We start from the raw sequence: 16,728 nt of genomic DNA on the forward strand, positions 1-16,728 counted from the left end.
ACAGTATGGTACTGACACAAAAACAGAAATATAGATCAATGAAACAGGAAAGAAAGCTCAGAGATAAACCCACACACATATGGTCACCTTATCTTTGATAAAGGAGGCAAGAATATACAATGGAGAAAAGACAGCATCTTTGATAAGTGGTGCTGGGAAAACTGGACAGGTACACATAAAAGTATGAAATTAGAACACTCCATAATACCATACACAAAAATACACTCAAAATGGAGTAAAGTCCTAAATGTCAGGCCAGACACTATAAAACTTTTAGAGGAAAACATAGGCAGAACACTCTATGACGTAAATCACAGAAAGATTCTTTTTGATCCACCTTCTAGAGAAATGGAAATAAAAACAAAGATAAACAAATGGGACCTAATGAAACTTCAAAGCTTTTGCACAGCAAAGGAAACCATAAACAAGACCAAAAGACAACCCTCAGAATGGGAGAAAATATTTGCCAGTGAAGCAATGGACAAAGTATTAAACTCCAAAATATACAAGCAGCTCATGCAGCTCAATATCAAAAAAACAACCCAATCCAAACATGGGCAGAAGACCCAAATAGACATTTCTCCAAAGAAGATACACAGATTGCCAACAAACACATGAAAGTATGCTCAACATCACTAATCATTAAAGAAATACAAATCCAAACTACAATGCGGTATCACCTCACACTGGACAGAATGGCCATCACAAAAAAATCTACAAACAATAAATGCTGGAGACAGTGTGGAGAAAAGGGAACCCTCTTGCACTGCTGGTGGGAATGTAAATTGATACAGCCACTATGGAGAACAGTATGGAGGTTCCTTAAAAAATTAAAAATAGAACTACCATATGACCCAGCCATTCCACTACTGGGCATATACCCTGAGAAAATCATAATTCAAAAAGAGTCATGTACCAAAATGTTCATTGCAGCTCTATTTACAATAGCCAGGACATGGAATCAACCTACGTGTCCATCGACAGATTAATGGATAAAGAAGATGTGGCACATATATACAATGGAATATTACTCAGCCATAAAAAGAAACGAAATTGAGTTATTTGTAGTGAGGTGGATGGACCTAGAGTCTGTCATACAGAGTGAAGTAAGTCAGAAGGAGAAAAACAAATACTGTATTCTAACACATATATATGGAATCTAGAAAAAAAATGGTTATGACGAGCCTAGGGGCAGGATGGGAATAAAGAAGCAGACCTACCAGAGAATGGACTTGAGGACACAGGGATGGGGAAGGGTAAGCTGGGACAAAGTGGGAGAGTGACATGGACATATATACACTACCAAATGTAAAATTGACATCTAGTGGGAAGCAGCCACATTGCACAGGGAGATCAGCTTGGTGCTTTGTGACCACTTAGAAGGGTGGGATGGGGAGGGTGGGAGGGAGAGAGACGCAAGAGGGAAGAGATATGGGGATATGTGTATATGTATAGCTGAGTCACTTTGTTATAAAGCAGAAACTAACACACCATTGTAAAGCAATTATACTCCAATAAAGATGTTTAAAAAAAAGAATTGAAGCCAGTGAAAACAGAGAAATCTAAACACATTCATTGTTAATTTCATTCTGGATATTTTCTATTCTTTACAGCCTTGTTACACTGAGTGTCATCCCAGACTAGTAGCATTAGCATCCTCTGGGAGCTTGTCAGAAATGTAGAATCTCAGGTGCCACCGCAGACCTAATGAATTGGAATCTATATTTTAACAGGATCACCAGGTGGCTCATTCACAAATTAAAAGCTGAGAACAAATGAACAGAGCATTGCACACTGTTGAGTTCGATGCTTTCAAAAAATGAAGAAGTGTTCATAATACATTAGTTCTATTGAAAAGAGCATTTCATTTGTATTGACAAGTCCTGTAGTCAAGAAGTAACTTAAATGTATCCATGTATTACACACTAACTGGTTCTAGATTCCTTAAATAAAATAATTTACTAATATTCAGTGCCCTAAACTGATAGATTTATTAAAAGCTTATTTATTTTTGGTATTAGATTTTATCGATTTTGAAAATATCTGCAAAGTTGCATTTGATTAGTTTTTATTTTGTCTTAATAATATGTATTAAGTGCTTTCCTTGAAGAACAATAAAAAGTATCAATGGATGTGTAATATTAAGGATCACAGGGTGTTTAGTCTTATATTCAGAAAATTACATTTTATCATTTTTTTCACATTTCAGCATTTCATGTGGGCATTTTTCTGTTTATACTAATTTCTTTCAAACATCTTTAAATTTTTTTTTTAAATTTTCAGCATTTTCAGGATTTCAATGAATTCTAAAGTAGGTATAATTTAGTTTGTTATTTCTAATAACTTGGAGTCAAAATTTAGTATGTGACACAGCTGATTTCTGTCATTTCTGGGGTCATTTTAAATCAAATTTTATGATTAAGGTATATCAATCTAGAGTAGTAACATGGTACATTTAGTAATGCCTTCTGAGAATGCTCACTTCCTTTCTTCTACTTTGAAAAGTTCTTCCCTAGCATGTTAAAATTTTTTGCAAACTATTGAGTCATTCATTTATCTAAACTGCTCTTTGTTAGAAACAAAAAAAGTATCAATATTTCATAAAATGTCTACATCATATAAAGTTTACAGCAAAGTGTATTAAATGTGATAGCTTCAACAGAAAAATAAATAAAATCAAAATGCCACAGATAATCTTATGCCCTTCACTTTTTCAAACCTAAACCATTGGTATTAGTTGCTGTGTGTTCATAATGAGATTTGGAGTCAATCAGTGCAACAACCTAAATTCCATTTAGGAGAAAATACTTGAATGTAAAATAGTTTCTACAATGTTAGTTCTCAGACTGATTTTAAAAGGCATATAAAAATCAAATATATTATGGAAAAGAATTAAGCATTGAAGTGGTGAAAAACTGTTTTCCCTGTGTCTCCTATTTACTGAAATATGAGCATGCACTTTACTACCATGGTACGTTTCTTAAAAAAGAAAAAAAAATCCACACAAATTTTATTGTTTTCATGTCAGAAAGAGAAAATATTTCAATATATATTTTTAGAATCAAAAAATTGACATAATTACCCTATCAAGTGGATAAAAATATGTGATCAATAAGATATTTCTAATATTTTTTTATAAGGAATGTGGTGTGAGACCAATTTTTCTTTTTCTTTTTTAAATATTTATTTTATTTATTTACTTATTTATTTGGTTGTGCAGGGTCTTAGTTGCGGCAGCCAGGCTCCTTAGTTGCAGCATGCATGTGGGATCTAGTTCCCTGTCTGGGGATCAAACCCAGGCCCTCTGCATTGGGAGCATGGAGCCTTAACCACTGTGCCACCAGGGAAGTCCCTCTGATATTTTCAGGAGTTGTTCCACGTGTGGATGTATTTCTGGTGTATCTGGGGAGGAAGGTGATCTCCGCGTCTTACTCTTCCGCCGTCTTCCCCTCGTCCTCCCCCTCTGATATTTTTAATCAATTTCTTTTTTTTATCTATTTCCCTATGCGATATTGATGCTGACAATAATGTGTTTCAGCAGATCCAAATTTCAATTATATCCTAAAAAAACATAGGAAAAAAAGGAGTTCTCAAATATAATACTTATTCTTTGTCTATAAAATAAGTGATATAAGATGCCATTCACGATGAATGCAAATCAAAACCACAATGAGGTATCACCTCACACCTATCAGAATGGCAGTTATCTAAAAGACAACAGATAACTGGTGTTGGTGAGGATGTGAAAGAAAGGGAACCCTCGTACACTGTTAGCGGGAATGTAAATTGCTGCAGCCACTGTGGAAAACAGTACAGATGTTCCTTAAAAAATTAAAAATAAGACTACCATACAACACAGAAATTCTACTTCTGGGTATTTTTCTGAAGAAAACAAAAGCACTAATTCTAAAAGATATCTGCACTCCATGTTCATTGCAGCATTATTTACAATAGTCAAGATGAAGAAGATACACAGTGGAATATTATTCAGCCATAACAAAGAATAAAATCTTGTCATTTGCAACATCGTGGATGGACCTAAAAGGTATTGTGCTAAGTGATCAGAATTAGCCATTATTCATTTAGTCATTCATTCAGCCATTCAACAATATTTTACCATTTTTACAGCATTTTGTCATTTTACAATATTGTATCATTTTATCATTAAATGAGATAAGCACTAATTTCAACAATAGAAAACAGTATTCTTTGGAGGATAATTTTCTTTTCCAGACCTTTTCCAGACCTTTGTGCTTTCCAGACATAATTGTAAGATGCAATGCTTTCACCTACATGATTCCATTTAATCCACTCCATACACCTGCACTGTAGACAAATGTATCAATTATCCTAGCTTAGACAGGAGGATATGCAAGAGCAGAGAGGCTAAACGACTTGCCCTCAGTTTCATATCTAGTCAGCGGCAAACCTGGGACTATAACCTAGTTCTTCTGGCTCTTTCCTTGACATGCTGCCTTGTATATTCTGTACAGTTAGGTACTCTGTATTTGTTTAATCACTTAATGAATTTCAGACCAACAGGGTAGATATTCACAGCTAAAGAATTTTCTTTAAAATAAAATATCCTCTCCATTTTATAATCTAAGAGCTGAAGACAAGAATCCTACTATGGGGTTCTTAATGCATAACTTTTTCCTTTAATCACTAAGCCAAGCGAACATTCTGGTTCAACTACACAGTAATGTTGATGGATGTACTAATGCAATGTGTACCATATCCTTTTATCCATAAAGTAAAACCAACCACTTTTCCTTTAGTATGGAGAATATAAGAACAATTTTTTTGCATAGATTTCTAAGCAAGTGAATTGAAGAGTTGTTCTATTCCATTCATATATAGTTACTGTTACACCTAAAGATAGCATAGGTGTTAATTGGGTGTTAGTTGTGTCATGAAGTACAGACCCCAAGATCAATTACCTTGTTAGCAGATATCAGAAAATGCTTTCCTCAGATTACAGAGACATTTTCATACACTAGTGACATTGCCATAATCATTCAGTTAAAAGTGATGCTCATCACCTAATGACAAAATATTCTAAAAATCAGTGTGGTCTGCTGATGAGTATCAGTCAGTGAGCTCTTGTTATCTGTCCACAGGAAGATAAAGACAGACATTGAAACTACAGCAATTTGACAGAGTAATCTATGTCTGTTGAACTTGATAAATTTTAAAAAGTGGGTATTTTTGTCTTTCTCATTTCATCTTTCTAGTAATTCAGTTTTTAACTTTACTGAGGTGCAATTTACATAGCCTCATGCTCTCAGTTTTACAAGTACATTTAATTTTGGCAAATTTGTCCACCCATGTAATTGTAGCATAACGTAGAAGAGGCTCATCACCCCTCAAAATTTTATTGTGCCCAATGCAGAAAATCATCCCCCAGCCCCAGCCCTAGGTGACCAGGGATCTGCCTTCTGTTCTTACACTTAAATGTGCCTTTTCTAGGGTTCTTGGTGAAGCAGTAGCTCATTATTTTTTATTGCTGAGTGGTATTTCCATTGCACGAGTATTCCACAGTTTGCTTGTTCAGTCACCTGCTGATGAACATTTGTATTTTTTACAGTTTGGGACCATTATGAATAAAGCTGCTATAAACGTTAGTGTACAAGTCTTTCAGTAGATATGTTTTATTTCTCTTGGGTAAAAGCCTTGGATTGGAATTGCTGGGTTGTGACAAAAATGTGTTTAACTTTACCAACATAGCGTGCTATTATTTTACATTTTCACCAGCGACATGAATGATTTCCATTTGTTCCATGTCATCACCAGCACTTGGTGTTGTGAGGCATTTAACTTTTAGCAGTTATAAGGAATATTTGGTGGTACTGAATTGTGATTTTGTTTCCCGATGACTGATAATGCTGAGCAGTTTTCCATAGACTTATTGACTATTTGTACATCTTTTGTGAAATGTCTGTTCAAATACTTTGACCGTATAGTACTGGATGGTCTTATTAAGAGATCCATATATATCTTTGAAATAAGAACTTTGTAAGATAAGTGTATTGCAAGTATTTTTCCCCAACCTGTTTTGCCTTTTACTTTTGAAGTGTCTTTCAAAGAACAGAGCTTTCAAAAGATTTGAAGTCTATTTTACTGATTTTTTTTCTTTATGATTCTGCTTTATTATCTAAGAAGTCTTTGACTATGCCAAGGTCATGAAAATTTTGTTTTATAAGTTTGAGAGGTTTTAAACTTTTAAATTGAGGTATAGTTGATTGACAATATTATATTAGTTTCAAGAAGTTTGAGACTTTTTGTTTAGGTTGATGATCCATTTTTAGCCATCCAATTTTTATGTGTGATATGAGGTAAGGAGTGAGGTTCACTTTTCTCCATAAATATATCCAGTTTTCATAACATTTGTTGAAAAGACTATCCTTTCCCTATTCAGGTACCTTGCACCGTTGTCAAAACCCAATTAGCTATATATGTGTGAGTCTATCTCTGGACTATTCTGTTCACTAGTCCGTTATCTATCCTTATCTCAATACATCTTGCTGTATAAGAATAGCAAAGCTTTATATAGACAGTGCAAGTTCTAATTTTTTTTTTTCAAATTATTTTGGCTATTCTGGGTCATTTGCATTTACATACAGATTTTATAATCAGCTTGTTTACAAAAAACACTGCCAGAACTTCGAGTTGATTATGGATTTAGAGACAATCAACATTTACAAAACTGAGTCTTCCAATTGACCATTATGGTATGTATCTTTTTTTCCCCACATTTCTTAGCAATTTCTGTGATTTTCATTGGACCACTCTTACACAAATTTTGCTACATTTTTCCCTAATTAATTCATGCTTTTTAATACTATTGTAAATGGTAGCTTTAAATTTCAATATCCAATTATTTGTTGCTAGCATATAGAAATAACATTGAGTTTTGTATACTGACCTTGTGTCTTATCTCCCTAAACTCACTAATTCTAGCAGATTTTTTTTTAAAAAAATCTATTCTTTAGGATTTTCAACGTATTTGATGTATTCTGAAGTTTTATTTCCTACAATACATATGCCTCTTTTTTTCTTACCTTATTTCCAGGTAGTCTTCAGTATAGTGTTGACTAGAAATGGTGACAGCAGATATTTCTTTGCTTTTCCCCAAATCTTAGATGGAAAACAAACCACTGTGCATGATGCTAGCTGTAGGTTTTTCATACTCTTTATCAAGTTAAGGAAGTTCCCTTCTAATTCTAGTCGGCCCAGAGATTTCATCATGAACGGATGTTGAATTTCACTGTATACTTTTCCTGCATCTACTGAGATGATGTTTTTTTCCCTCTGTATTGTTAATTTGGTGAGTTAATTGAATTTTTAAATTCTCCTAGTAACTGATTTTTTTAAAATAAGCTTTAATTGTGGCAAAATACACATACCATAAAATTTATCATCTTACCCATGCCTAAGTGTACAATTCAGTAGTGTTAAGTATATTCATTGCTGGACCAATCTCCAGAACTTTTTCATCATGTAAAACTGAAATTTTCTACCCACTAAACAACTCCCCATTTCCTCCTCCCCACATTAATTCACTTTTTATTTTATAAAAGTTTTAGTCTGTGACAAACTGGAAATAAAAAAGTCATCCTTCAGACCACAGAAATTTTAAAAGTCGTGTTCTAAATCAGTTTGCCAGTAGTAAAAATCTTTTTAAACATGTGCTTATTAGCTTGCAAATTAAGCTTTAAAGTTGTACACAAAAAAAGTGTCTTGGGAGAACAAATATACCTCACTAATTTCCTAACTGATGATTTTCATCACTTCAAACTAGATAAAATTAGACAGTGTGAAAAGCAGTTTATTTCACTCAAACTGTTTCTTTTTAAAGCATGTCAGTCAAAATGTGATCACTGCTTGACCATAAACAAAAGCGTAAGTCAGGTTTTTCTCCTGTTCCCTTTGACCCCTCTATACTCTGGTCCTGGTTTCTCAGACAACAGGGAGAGGTCATTTTTCATAATTAAAAACAAAACAGACCAAAAAACCCACAAACTTTACTAAGAATTTCTATTTTAGCGATCATCGACTTGCCTTTTGACAAGTACTCAGTGTTACCTTTCTTCTGTTGCTATTCTGAAACAGTTCGGCTTTGTGGATGGGGTTTTCATTTATTTTCTTAAAAAGACTAAACTCTCTAACACCTAATTTTAGTTCAGTGGAATTTGTTCTTCCCAAATTGATAGTTTTTAAAAAAGTATATGGGAATTATATACTAGATGTGAACTGTCATATTTTCATCTAACCTAATATCCCAGGAATTTGAGACTATCTGTATGATGGGGAAAAAAATTCTAAAAAACAGAAATATACTGTATAATAGTTTTATTTTTCTCATTTTACTATTTTTACATTTTATGCACAAATATTTTTTATCTGAGTAAAAATAGAAAATAACTGTCTTATGTAAAATTACAAAAAAAAAGCCACAAATACATAATTGTTGTTATGACAGTACAAGTGTCTTTATTTAAAGAGTAAAAATGTATGCAAAAATCCTCTTCCCTCTTACAAAAGATTGAGAATATTTTTTTCTGGCAGCAAGTGAAATATCACTGAAATATCAATATTTTTATACCCTCTAGATATGAAGACATTAAGTTAGTCACATGTTGTTTTGAAATTATGAATTTTAAAACATTTTTGTGCTATTTCAAAGATACATTAGTTCTTTTTAAAAGGCAGTAGCATAAAATGATGAATATGTAAAACAGCAGACCTCACCTAAAATATTCGGAGGCACAATCCTTTAAAGAAATATCATAGTTGAATTTCACCATTTATTCAGGGGAGAAAAACAACTAAACAATTTTTCCTAATTAACTGACACAGACTGACACAAAAATAAATGTGATGAGTCGATTCATGTGACAATCAACCACAGAGTAATTCTGCCTAATTTGTTGGATTTTCTGATGCCAACACAAATTTCTAAACTTAAGGCCAGCAAGATATGTATGAAAGTTGGCTCAATGAGAATCTCATGTGGAAAAAAAGTTTTAAAACAAAAATGAACACACTTCATTATTTTTGTACTTACATGGTATGGAAGATGGCCAATAATTTTATCTTTCTCCCTTTTGAATATATTGTAAATTCTTCTCTGGAAAATTTATTCATAAAAGCAGAGCAAATTATATTTTCTTTCAGAACACAAGTTATCTTTCAACAAAAGAAAAAACTACTTGGCTTCTGATAACTGCAACCTCAATAAGGACAACGGAAATAGTTTATTTATAAGTTGAGACAAAGTAACAGAAGTTTCTTGAGTCAACTGGGGAAATTAATCTCATTACTTATGGTGCATAAAACAATGGTGAGAGGCAAAGAAGAAAAAAGAAACAGCACCTGATCATGTATGAGAACTGTCTCTGTTCAAATGATGAGGAATAAAATAAAAACTGCAAAAGGAAGAAAATGGATAGAATGCGGTTCTTTAAAAAAAAGTATCTGAGGAACCCATAAGGAAAAAAGAAATAATAGTTTGATTTTAGGGATCTAGAAGAAATATGGGTGTTCCTTGTCTTAAAAATATATATACATACAGTTGAGACATAACGGAAATCTGTCATCTTGGCTAAAACTTTAACGTGTCTCCCCCAAAGTATTTTAAATCAAAAAGTCAATAATTTTAAGCTCTTGAAAAATATACCAGAAGAGTAAATTTTATTATTATTATTTTAAAACTGTAAGTGACTTGTCAACTTCCCAGGCCATAAGAGGATGGTGCAAACCTTCTTTTTAGCTGTTATCTGAACTAGAGCTTCTATATATTATTTCATATTGCTATTCTATTCAGATATCCTTGCAATCACAGCATCCAAATTAAACTAATAATTTGTCAGTCTACTCTGTATGTGTTTATAAAAACGTAAAAATGGAAATTACAAATTTTATTCTTTTTAGATTCTACTGCAGGGTCTTAAAGGACTTAGACATAGACATAATAAAAACATAAATGACCTGACATTACATGTTGCAGTCGTACAGCATAACACTTAATATTATGATGTGAGGTTACCAGAAAAGGAGGTCACAGACGCCCTCCTCTACTCCTTGTTCCTAAGATCCCTGTCCCTATGGTTCTCTCCAAACCACTATTTGCTACTAGTGGCAGCAACTGCTAACAGTGCCTCTTTGACTGCATTAGCATGGCACTTTCCTCCTAGTTAGTCAAAAGTATTGAGCTCTTATTAAGCTGTTTAGAGGGATGGATTTAAAGGCGATGATGAGGGAGAAGATACATAAAGTAATATTTGAGAATCAATCTTCTGCTATAAGAGGATTATTTGCCAGTATCTCATATCATGATTCGTGCGTAATACCTTAAAACAAAAAGAAAAAAAGCAAGGAAACCAAGCACAGCAAGCAAGAAAAAAAGACATTTCTAGCCATTTCTGTTTACTGTTGGCTTGTGGTAAGTAAGGAGTTTTACGTACGTAAGAGTTATTTAATTTTTAAAGAATTTTTTAAATGAGTTATCACCTTTTGAAATATCTTTGCTTTGAATATTATGTCTTCATTTATATGTGTGTACATGTATATATGTATAAGATGGTCAACTGGACATGTATATAGATATCTGTACACTCATATATAATATTCAAAGGAAAAAATTAAATAAATGGGAAATTTTGTTTTAAGAAGACTGCCTACACTGGAGTTCAAAATGTCCTTTTAAAACTATTTGCAAGTAATTTACTAATGTCTTGAAAGGTAAAGTACTACTGACTGATTTAAAGTCTTCACTTCATCAGAAACCCAGGACTTATATAAGCTGCTTTGTATAATAAACCAGCACTACAGTGTAATTAAAAAAAAAAAAAAAGAAAGCCATACCAAACCAAACTAAACCAAACTTTTATTTTCAGGTTGAGGTACACTTTTTCAGTTTTTTAAATCTCTGATAGGGAAAGCAGAGATCATTTGAGAATTTTTGTAATAGTTGGTTTATTAGAATTTAATGCCTCTCTTATAATAATTTAAATTCTTGGCCTGACATTATGAAATAGCTATACAGTAAATCCTTAAAATTGGCTTGAGTAAAGCCAGATTTAAACCTGGATCTCTTTCTTCAGCACTGTTCCTCTGCCAGTCTTCTACTGTCCTTTGCTTGCAAATATATAAATTAATAACGTGATGCTCTTAGTTTAGTAATTTATTAATATTATAATTTTATTTGATATGACTATTTTAGCTCTGCTTGATTAGATGAAACAGGCATACATGCTTCAGCTGTGAAAAATTCCATTTTCTGGTTCTATAAGCAACATCTGGTTCTGTAAAGCAACATCTAAAGCAGCAGAGAGGGGAAACAGTTATATTTTCAAAAAATAGTTAAGCCAGACTGTTTCCTGGAGATACTTTCGTTTATTTTTCATCAATAGCTACTGGCTATTTTTGGTTGGGCTAGACATTAATACTGACCAGTTTAGCTTTCTTGACTGTTAACAAACTATCCCACAATGAACCTGCCTAAAGACATTGTGGTGATCGTTTAACATACACATTTTCTAAAATATATGCTCAAAGTAAAAAGATCCAAATTCACAAGAGTATGAAATATTTATAAAAAAATCATGCATCAGATTGTACAGTCTAGAAATAAAAGAAGATTCAAATTCAGTAATAAAGGTAAGAGCAATACTTGCTCTAACATTTAAGAAAGACCTTGGACTCCCAAAAGGTCCTGGGCTCAATTATCCTTTTCTGTTTGCAGAGACGCAGTAGCCAGGGCTACTGCTGTGACTGGCTGGGCAATTCCATGGAGTTGCATCTTTGCAAGTTTCTTCTGTTCACATTCTGTGACCAAACGGTTCAACTCTGCTGCACTGTATCCAATAAGAGTCTTCAAGTCACAGACAAACTTGTATACAAATCTCTTGCCTTGAACTTTACAAATCATGTCCCCATCATAATAATACCTTTAAAAAAGAGAAAACACATTAGGACTATATAAAAAAATTTTAAATTTGGACTTCTTGGGAATTTCCTGGTGGTCCAGTGATTAGGACGTGGGCTTTCACTGCCGTGGACCCGGGTTCGATCCCCGGTTGCAGAACTAAGATCCCACAGGCTGTGTGGTGCGGCCAAAACCAAAACAAACAAAACAGAAAATAAAATTTGAAACAGAACTACCATACAACCCAGCAATCCCACTACTGGGCATATACCCTGAGAAAACCATAAATCAAAAAGAATCATGTACCACAATGTTCATTGCAGCTCTATTTACAACAGCCAGGACATGGAAGTGTCCACTGACAGATGAATCGATAAAGAAGATGTGGCACATATATACAATGGAATATTACTCAGCCATAAAAAGAAACAAAATTGAGTTATTTGTAGTGAGGTGGATGGACCTAGAGTCTGTCATACAGAGTGAAGTAAGTCAGCAAGAGAAAAACAAATACCGTATGCTAACACATATATATGGAATCTAAAAAAAAATGGTTCTGAAGAACTTAGAGGCAGGACAGGAGTAAAGATGCAGACGTAGAGAATGAACTTGAGGACACGGGGAGGAGGAAAGGTAAGCTGGGACGAAGTGACAGAGTGGCATGGACGTATGTACACTACCAAACGTAAAATAGATAGCTAATGGGAAGCAGCTGCATAGCACAGGGAGATCAGCTCAGTGCTTTGTGACCACCTAGAGGGGTGGGATAGGGAGGGTAGGAGGGAGATGTAAGAGGGGAGAGATATGGGGATATATGTTTATGTATGGCTGATTCACTTTGTTATACAGCAGAAACTAACACACCATTGTAAAGCAATTATACTGCAATAAAGATGTAAATAAATAAATAAATAAAATTTAAAAATTTGGACTTCTTACAATATTTCACAGATTATTCCATAAGAAGAAGACTAGTATTGTATCTATCACAATAGCAATTAACACTGAGTCTATATAAAATATTTAATGTTATTATCCAAGGAAACTTCAGAACATTAACTAAAATTTCAATGCTAAGCACTCAAATTTTATGTACTAAATCTTCAAAACATATTTTCAAAAATTACGATGAAACACTGATTTAAAAATAAACATTACTAAGCAAAACAAAAAACCTTGGGAGCAGTAATAGAGCCTAAGAATAAGGGCTCTGAATCAGAACGCCGAGATTCAAAACCTAACATCTCAACTTATTACCCTTTGTGACCACAGGGAAGGCATATTTTCTCTAAGCTTTTATTCCTCATTTATAAAATGACATTAAAAACAGTATTAACACTAATAGAATTGTTGAAGATTAAAAGGATTATCTTTGTAAAGTGCTTAGCACACAATGACTGCCACATATAGCCCTCTAGAAAATAGAAGCTATATTGATATATAGCTTTATTCATATAATATGAATAAAAATTTAATATACATATTCTTTGGATTGTTGGAATGTCCATTTCCTCTCTGTCTCGTACAAAATCCTTTATTATGTAGCTATGCTTTCATCTTTATCATTTTAATATGTAAAGGCTCTCCCCTTACAGAGAAATTCTCCAAACCAATAGGGAGCCTCAAAAGAGTAAGCAAAAGGGCTTGAAAAAAAAAAAAGAGAGAGGATACAGAAAAACATAAAAGAGGACATCATAAAGAAACAATGTTTCTTAACCTGCACAGGTACATTTGGGGAAATCACTCTAGAAGTCTGGTTTACTGCTGTTTTCTATGGATATAAAACAGTTGGATTTATACTTTGGAAAACAGACTTTATTTACCCCTATGCACTGCCAATTCCAATAATAGGAAAAAAAAGGTAAGTCGAAACTTTTCTGGGCTGGCAGATTTTGGAGCCTTTATTTTAAAACTGCACTGCCCATTTGCACCATTTGATGAAGAGCTGTTACAAAAGCAACAGCTATTTGCAAAAGTACCAGTGGTACAAACGATCACATTTAGCAGGATTTTATTATAAAAATCACTCAGAAAGACTACATGCAGGAAATTATGTCATCTTTCCCTAATTCTAGAACAGCTAAAGTATAATGGTTATGTTCACTTTCCCAGTGAGAGATATAACACACTGGGCATAGTCTCCTGTCTCCTTTTTTGTCAATTACATTAATACAGAATTTAGATCTCAGCCCACAAACCACCAATGCTTGTCATCCAGTTAAAATGCTGTAGGCATTTCAATTTCTTAAGAAAATTTCGACATAATATGTAAGGCTGTAACAAATAAGACACTTGGGAAAAAAGGAAAATGAAGAGGGAAAGTGGTTTTACATTTCTAAAACAAAACTGGAGCTGGTATAATCGTATGTTTCTTGGTAAGATGTTATAAAATGTCATACACATACGTTCTCATTTAAATTAACAATTTTACTTAATACTTCCTCAATCTAGTAGATGCGTCATATGACCACATATAACAGCACTCACTGTTTCCCCCCTAAAATGAAGAAAGTAGAAAGGTACACAATGCCTGTATTTTCTTTCATTCATTCATTCATTCATTCATTTATGGCTGTGTTGGGTCTTTGTTGCTGAGCACAGGCTTTCTTTTTAGCTGCAGCGAGCGGAGCTACTTTTCATTGCGGTGCGCAGGCCTCTCATTAAGGTGGCTTCTCTTGTTGTGAAGCACGGGGTCTAGGTGCGTGGGCTTTAGTAGTTGTGGCACATGGGCTCAGTAGTTGTGGCTCGCGGGCTCTAGAGCACAGGCTCAGTAGTTGTGGCACACAGACTTAGCTGCTCTGTGGCATTTGGGATCTTCCCAAACCAGGGCTCGAACCTGTGTCCCCTGCATTGGCAGGTGGATTCTTAACCACTGTGCCACCAGGGAAGCCTCGATGCCTGTATTTTCATGGATATGATTTCTTTTCTCCCCACCCCCTTTTTTTACTTGTATTTTTAAAAAACTTTTAAATTGGGAAATATATTACACAAACAGAAAGGACACAAAAGCGAACAGCTCAGTGATTTATTACAAAGCAAACAGTCACCTGTTAACTACTCAGGTCAGGACACAGAACACTGTCAGCACCCTAGAGCTCCTCTGCAGCGCCTCCCCATCATCACTCCTCCCTTGCTCCAAAAGGTTACACAATCCTGTTTCATGATAATTCCATTGCTTCTTTTTATAGTCTTATCACCCAAACATGCATCCATAAATGCTGTAATTTAGTTTTGCTGGTTTTTTTTAAAACTCTACTATATAAATCCAGTATGTACTCTTTTGGGTCTGGATTTTTTTCACTGAATATTATGTTTGTGACATTCACCCATATCAGTGCATTTTTAATGGATACACAGTATTCCCTTTGTATATTATAGTTTACTTATTCACTCTACTGTTGATAGATACCTGGGTGTTTTCTGGTTTGGGGATGTTATATATAATGCTGTTATAAGCATCCATGTGAACATATATGTACATTTTTGTCTGGTACATCCTTAGAAGACAAACTACTGGGTTATCGGTCACAGTTTACATTCCTACCAAAAGTGTAGAAGCATTCCCACTGCTCCATATCCTCACCAACACTTGGTTTTAATTTTAAAAGCAATTATTTTAATTTTAGCCACTCTGGGATGTACACTGTACCATTTTATTGTGGTTTTAAAATACATTTCCCTGGACTTCCCCGGTGGTGCAGTGGTTAAGAATCCGCCTGCCAACGCAGGGGACACGGGTTCAAGCCCTGGTCCGGGAAGACCCCACATGCCACGGAGCAACTAAGCCCGTGTGCTGCAACTACTGAGCCCGCGTGCCACAACTACTGAAGCTTGTGCGCCTAGAGCCCGTGCTCCGCAACAAGGGAAGCCACCGCAATGAGAAGCCCGTGTACCGCAACGAAGAGTAGGCCCTGTTTGCCACAACTAGAGAAAGCCCGCGCACAGCAACAAAGACCCAACGCAGCCAATAAAAATAAATAAATAAATAAATAAATAAATAAATAAAATACATTTCCCTGATTACTAATGAGGTTGTGCACCACTGCATATGTTCATCGGCCATTTGGACAATCTCTAGTCTAATATGTCTGCTTAAGTTTCCTGCCCATTTTTCCTAATTCTCCTATGGATTTGTAAGAGTTCTTTACATATTCCAGGTAAGAGTCTTACGTCAGATATGTGTGGCTTGACTTTCACCCTCCTAATGATGGTTTCTGATGACCGGAAGTTTTAAATTTAAATGTAGTCCAATTTATTGATCTTTTCCATTATGTTAGTGCTTTTGGCTCTGTTAATGTCTTTCCTCATCTACTGAAGTCAAGTAGGTATTTCTAGATGCCTCCCTATTTTACTTTCACATTTAGAGCTACAAGCGACATAGAATTGATTTTTAGTATGCTATGAGGAAGGGGTCAATATGGATAGTCAACTGTCCCAGCACTACTGATTGAAAAGTAGGTCTTTCCCCCACCGCCATCTTTAAATCAAATGTTCCTACATTCTTGGTTCTATTCGGGCTATCTACTCTAATCCTTGGTCTATTTGTCTATCCTAAGCAAATAGATCACTGTCTTACTGTTGTTGTAGCTTTACAGTGAGTCTCAATATCCTGTAGAGCAAGTCTTCCCACTTTGTTAATTAATCTTCTTCAGGTGTCCTGGTTATTGCGATACCTTATATTCCTATATAAATTTTACAATTATCTTGTCAAGTTCTATGAAAACATTTATTCAGGCGGTTACTGCATTGAAAGTTAGACCAATCTGGGGAGAAGTGACATCTTAACTATTAATTCTAAT

General features: G+C 34.5%; 1 protein-coding gene across 3 annotated transcripts in view; it reads right to left on the reverse strand.

Annotated features, from left to right (window-relative positions):
- Positions 1-8,467: 8,467 nt before the first annotated feature.
- Positions 8,468-16,728, reverse strand: part of GABPA (GA binding protein transcription factor subunit alpha) — a 36,117-nt gene continuing 27,856 nt past the window's right edge. For all 3 annotated transcript variants that reach the window (XM_027101969.1, XM_027101960.1, XM_027101980.1), the window contains exon 10: positions 8,468-11,951. In XM_027101969.1, the coding sequence (XP_026957770.1) occupies positions 11,723-11,951 (229 nt within the window). In that variant the 3' untranslated portion in view covers positions 8,468-11,722. The remainder of the gene's footprint in view (positions 11,952-16,728) is intronic.

This window comes from Aethalodelphis obliquidens, unplaced genomic scaffold (genome assembly GCF_003676395.1).
Source record: "Aethalodelphis obliquidens isolate GAN/ISIS:26980383/991018 unplaced genomic scaffold, ASM367639v1 scaffold1, whole genome shotgun sequence".
NCBI classification, from domain to species: domain Eukaryota; kingdom Metazoa; phylum Chordata; class Mammalia; order Artiodactyla; family Delphinidae; genus Aethalodelphis; species Aethalodelphis obliquidens.